The sequence below is a fragment of the Vanessa cardui genome, chromosome 20 (assembly GCF_905220365.1).
Source record: "Vanessa cardui chromosome 20, ilVanCard2.1, whole genome shotgun sequence".
NCBI classification, from domain to species: domain Eukaryota; kingdom Metazoa; phylum Arthropoda; class Insecta; order Lepidoptera; family Nymphalidae; genus Vanessa; species Vanessa cardui.
The window spans coordinates 12437403-12443743 of record NC_061142.1 but is presented as its reverse complement, the minus strand read 5'-3'; the positions used below and the strand labels follow the sequence as shown (position 1 = coordinate 12443743).

Sequence of the window (6341 nt, the reverse complement as noted above, 5' to 3'; positions counted from 1 at the left end):
CGAATTATCGAATCTAGATATTGCAATGACTTCTTGGGAAGCGCTATCGTGAACAACCGTTAAAAACATATAAGTTTGTTTATCCCAACACTTATCTTATTTGGTTTGCTTACCATAAATACAGATAACAGTTGAACTTCTATAACCTATTGATAGTTTTATTATATAAACAACTACTTAGAACCCGGTTTTCATGTCAATGTATTCAATTTTTTTCTATAAACATTATGGGTTACGATTTGATCTTCGAATATTTTACGTTAATTAATGGGTTCCAACTATAATGATACCCTATTTCACATACTTAGTATAATGATACAATTAGATAAAGAACGATATCATATATAGGTATCCGCCCTGACTCCGCATTTTACGCGAACATACATGTACATACATATAAACGGATATTCTAATAATCTATTTTTTGTTCAATAGATAATTTTATTAAAGCCATAATGTCAAGTTTATTATTATTGCAATGTGTGTTCCTGCCTTTACACTGTTCGTGATCTCCATAACAAAACACCAAAAATTCCAACACCATAAAAAGTGTTGATAAAAATTAACGTCAATGGGGTCAGGAACTTTGCCCAGAATGATTTTACAGTAAAATATAAAAGCTGTAACATTGCAATTTTGCTTATTTCTCATTGAAACAGCTGTTACGATGGTTCGCTTAACGAAAGAACAGATTCAATTCTACAAAGACAATGGATACGTACATCTGAAGAAGTTAATCAAAGATGACGAGCTTCAGAAGCTGTCGAAGGAGTACGATGATTTGTTCAGGAGGAAGAATCAGGCGAAAACAGAGAGTTCGTGGGTTGGAAGCGATGACAGCTTCAGGGAAAGTGATAGCCCCTACACGGTAAGCCTATTTTGTATAACCTATATTAATTTCGTCCAGGTAGACTATATCGAGAACTGTTTACAATTATATCGTTAAAAATAATTATTTTTTCGTCAGCAATCTTATTAATAAAGTGCGTACTATCGAGATATTTCGATATCCAATCAATAAAATTCAAGGGCATGTCAGTCCAACGGGCGGCCATGTTTGACGTTTATCGGTGCGTTCAGAAAGATTTCATATTATATAAAATATGTCAAATGTGAAATTACATTACAAGTTAAAAGTAAAATTTTAGTTTAAAAGTTTCTTTTTTTTTTCTAAGTTTGGTTTTAAAATGGTTTTTTCTTTTGAATTATTATTGTAACGTTTAATGTTATAGCTGTCGATTTTTAAATATGTGACCATCGTGATAATATTAAATATTATATGTAAAAATGACTATGAAGAGTAATTACAAATATATACCGAGGTACTGTGTAACTGCCATCCGAGGTTAAACAATTAGTGTCAGAAAATAGATTTTTTATTCGTTTTTATTTTGTCATCTATTTTCACCTTTCGAACAAATACTTTATTTTTTTTGTTCTGTAGACTTTCTATGTTTTCACGTATTTGCTTCTCCACCTGAAATTAATTACATAATTGTGGATTGTTTCATTCATATCCTAAACAATAATTATTTTTAAATGACAGTAATTTTTATGTAAAAGGCCGTCTGAGTTGGTACAACCCAACAACAACAACAGCCTGTAGATTTCACACTGCTGGGCTAAAGACCTCCTATCCCTTGAAGGAGAAGGTTTTGAAACGTATTGGTACAAACCATCAGATAATTTACCGCCACACACTTAGTGTGATTGTTTTCCGGTTTAAAGGATGATTGAGACCGTGGAACTATAGTCCGTTCACAGCTATTTTACCTCTATTGAGTTGGCTAGCTTGTGCTATATGTTGCTACAGCTAGTTTCTATAATTCCTTTTCATAACATTGGGAAATAGTGATAGATGAGGGAATGTTTGGTAGTACGGGCAGAATGTCATTATACCAGAAATGGCTCGATGAATGGTTCGCAGCAAAAGGGGAAGATTTTTTCTGGCGAGGTATTCACAAGTTGCCCGAAACATGGGAAAAATGTATAACAAACAATGGAGCATATTTTGAATAAAGCACTTTTTATCATTCTTCCAAATTGAACAACTTTTTTTTAGAAAAAAATCCGCATTTCATACTTGTACACCTGGTATGTAGCAAGCTGTCCTACATAAATATATACAATAATAGTTATTTATTTCTACCTGAGCCAAATGAACAATTATATTTTAACCCGTTTGCAGCGGTAGTCATATTCCTACATAAATTGGTGCAAACGGTGGTAGGGAACTGTATGTGTAGACGTGGGGTGGCTTGTTGTTATACATAATATGTACCAATAAGTACGGATTGATCACAACTTGTATTTCGAATAAGAATATCATCAGAAGAAAACGAATAATAAAAAATGATATCAGACTAGGTATCAGAGTTATCATTTACTTTTTTATATTTGTTATTCGTTTATGTAAAAAATTTTTTTGAATTCCAATTCAAACTTTCAGGCAGAATAAATTACATACCTGCATAAATAATTGGATTTAACTAACATGACTGTATTTTTAAATGATGAAAAAGAGTAACTACTGGGTTTCTTGCCGGTTCTTCTCGGTAGGACCTACTTTCCGAACCGGTGGTAGCTTCACATAAAATAGTTATTAAATGACGATTCAAAAGTGTTTGTAAAAGCACACATAAAGAATATTTCGATTTTGATTTTTTGTTTATTTTAACATTAAATTAATGATTTAACTATTAAGGTACACCACTTCCACGTAACCTCATAAAAAATATTTTCTAAAAAATAACACCGACTTCAAAGTGATCATTAAAAAGTAATAAAATAATCGGCGAACAAACATAAAAAAATATACCGGTCGAATTGAGAACACTCCTTTTTTTGAGTCGCTTAAAAATACGGACATTAGAGAAAATTACAGACACTTTACTAGCTTTGTCCTTTTCACACACAGCTAGCACTATCTTTCTCCCACTACGAATTATTTTTGGCATTATTAAATATAATTAATCATTGAATTTATCATATAAATCTCTAAAAAATTAGATAGTAATGCCAATCTAACGCGCAGCCTCTTTGATAGATTTTGGAGGTAAAATAACTCTTAACGGCCTATACAGGCACTAGGGATTTAACATTTTAGTTAGAAGTATGAAATTTTCAATAGTTCTTACAGCGCTAATGTCTATAGGCCTTGGTTAGGCCTTGGACTAGTTAACATCAGAAGGCCTATTGATGGCATATTAGATAAATAAAGAAAGAACTATAAAGCGAAGAAAACTGCTAAGAAAATATAACAATATAAATTATTTGTCCACCATTTGTTGGACATTCGTTTTGTAAAGGACATTCATTACTTAATTAGACGGACTTAGACCTTCTATTTCGTTGTTAGAAATAACTGTTGAAGTGGGTGTTCCCAGACAAGTACGGCTTAAACAACCGTCCTTTGTGCTTATAATTATGTAGATTTTCTATCCCTTCATTAGAGAAACTACACACAAACGTTTGATGAATTATTCAGGGCTTACAATAATAATCTTGGAATATTTATTTTGCAGGTGAAAGGAATTCACAATTTGCAAATGCACCATGCTGTTTTCGGCAAGTTGTTGTACAACGATGACCTTCTAGATGCCTTGGAAGACGTTATGGGTACAAAGAACATTGTCCTGCACCATACCAAGGCGCACTTTAAGCCCCCAGAGAAGGGAGCATCGTATCCTATGCATCAGGTATGGAGAAATTCCTTTGGTTCGATGTTAGGTGATCATTTGAAATTGAGTAATAGTAGATGTAAAGATCTATTTTATTGAACACGTGTCACTAAATGAAGGATCACCTTCATTTAGTTAAAGATCTATTCATACTTATCGAAACGCTTTCAATTTTGCAATTGATCGATAAAAATCGATGCTTGAAAGCGCGGCCTAAAAAAATTTAAATTAATGAACTTTAAGATTAGCAAGCAATAAGATCTCAATATAACGTATTTTTCTTTTTAACTTGGTACAAATTAATGTTATTTAAGGACAGGTGTGTTAGGAAAAGAAAAATGAAAATTTTAGTTGCGCATAATAATGTGTCTTTAATGTTAAATGACTTTTAAAAAAATTAAAATATTCGCAATTCAAGATTCGTCACAACAAAACTTAATTTAATATAGTAAGGTATATTGACCCAGCCCTACTATATGTAAGGCATATCGACCCTAGCAGTATCAATACCAGAAAGCTCTCAAACTTTTCTAGCTTAGCATTCAGCGGAGTTACCTGTAGCAGAAGACGAATGGGAATTCAACGTGAGCCTGAACACTAAAGTATAAAAACTCTAATATCTGATACACAGCAGAGTTGAATACATGTACAATAGCTTGGTTTTATTGCTGTTTAATTTTATACCAAAAATACTAAAGATTTTTTAGGAATTTAGTAACTTATGTTTTGGTTTTAATTGATTTAATTGAAAATCACTTATGGCGCCAATACGACTAACCTTTTTTCTAATGAAATTATTAATGTCATATCATGTATAATTAGCTCAGTTAGAATTCAAGTTTGTTATAAACAATTTACTTTAATTTGGTTTACGTTTTTAATTTTGTCTTATACAGCCGTAGTACCGCTCTCTAAGCAGTCAGTAACTTTTTGCTCTTTCTAAAATTAATTCTTTCTTGAATTACAACCATTTATAAATTGCAATTAGGGATCCACTTTAATTTTCTGCACATCTACCGCTATAGCTCCTTAAAATGAGACTACAACCGATTTTTACGTGCGTCTAACATCCTATAATCAATGGGACAAAAATCGGCTTACGCTCTTCATATATAGGATTGGGTAAAGAATCAATCAATTTTAAATATTATTTTAATTAGTTTGTTTAAAATTTTAAAATACGAAGCAGAAATTATCTGTTTATAGTCAATTATCATTTATTTATATATTAAATAAAAAAGGACCAAATTGTTGTCCCTTGTGGAACGCCAATTTGTAGCACGGACCCTTTATTTTATATATAAGGTTTGGGTTAATTTGTTTTTCGTTTGAAAAATTATTGTCCAATAATTATACATACATAGATTATAGATAAATAAGTGTAACTGAATTTAAGTTATATATGTGTTTATTTTTAGGACTATCCCTATTTCCCATATGAAAAGGATTCTATGGTGGCCGCATTTGTGCACCTAGATGATTCTAATCCTGAAAATGGAGGATTGTTCGTTTACCCCGGCTCACACAAGTTAGGTCCTTTGGAGGACTTCGGACCCAAGGAAGGTAGCAGCTTCCATTACGTTGATCAGGTTTGTGTTTTATTATTGTTGTACTAATGTTTGTTAAAACAATTGCAAGTGGACAAAAATGTAAAATATCATTCAAAGTTAAGATAAAAAATTGATACAGACTTTGCGTGGTAGAATTTTATTTACGCTGGATATGTATTCTTGATTATATGTGTTGTCTTAATACCGAATTAGATACAGAATGGAATAATATCAAGATTGAATAAAACAATAAATAATATAGGTACACAAAGACAAAAAAATAATACTGTATAATAATGCATTTGTGAATAAAAATTAAAAGAAATGTGTCAGTGACCCTTTCCTCTGCTACTTATACATTAATGGACGCTTGGCTTGCTGCACTTTATTGCATAATATTCTAGCAGCTATTAACCTTCGCTCATAATTTCAGAAAAAGTATCCAATAGAACGCGCGACTCCCGTCATCGCGGAAGCCGGAGACGTTGTCATCTTCTCCTATTTCCTGATTCACGGAAGTACTCCGAATAACTCAACTCGCCCAAGACGAATGTTCCTGGCACAACTGGCAGATGCCCACGACAGGCCCATTGGCGGAGAACCCGGCCAGCCGGGCAGGGGGTGGGTGCTGCGTGGAGTCAACCTGGACAGAGATGCTACAGTTGCCAATAGAGCTCGAGATTAATCGATTTTATATAATGATGAAAATTGTTTGAACGCCCTTGTAATATACTCATATCAATAAACATTGCCGTAATTTCTACTGAGAATCTTTTTTTGGGCATCCTACTAACACGTCGTATTAACACTAATAGGTGTTAAATTGATATGAAAATACAGACAAAATCTGATAGTCATTTTCCTACATCGCATCAGTGTTTAGGGTGTACTTAAAAAACTAATCCCATTAAATTGTTGGTTCAGAAGAATTTGTACATACATAATAAAATGTATGTTGTGTAACGATTTTTTTTTCCATATAAAAACATAATGAATCATAATATTCAAGTGGACACAATTGGTAATTGATTTTGATTTCCTCGAGCAATACCAAAACCGAATAAACAAGTTGTACCATTATGATATTGAACGTTAGAAATGTAAGTGGTGC

General features: G+C 32.5%; 1 protein-coding gene across 1 annotated transcript; it reads left to right on the top strand.

Moving 5' to 3' along the window:
* The first annotated feature begins 635 nt into the window (after positions 1–635).
* Positions 636–5993, top strand: LOC124538364 (phytanoyl-CoA dioxygenase, peroxisomal-like). The gene is made up of 4 exons (XM_047115408.1): positions 636–868; positions 3525–3698; positions 5099–5269; positions 5664–5993. Exons 1-4 carry the CDS (start codon positions 668–670, stop codon positions 5913–5915), a joined length of 798 nt encoding a protein of 265 aa, XP_046971364.1. The 5' UTR covers positions 636–667; the 3' UTR covers positions 5916–5993.
* The last annotated feature ends 348 nt before the right edge of the window (positions 5994–6341 follow it).

Bases quoted from the DNA above. Each gene is read 5' to 3' on its own strand.
- LOC124538364 (XM_047115408.1), top strand. From the start codon at position 668: ATGGTTCGCTTAACGAAAGAACAGATTCAATTCTACAAAGACAATGGA. The intron at 869-3,524 runs GTAAGCCTATTT...TTTATTTTGCAG, and splicing joins AAAGTGATAGCCCCTACACG to GTGAAAGGAATTCACAATTT. The intron at 3,699-5,098 runs GTATGGAGAAAT...GTTTATTTTTAG, and splicing joins CATCGTATCCTATGCATCAG to GACTATCCCTATTTCCCATA.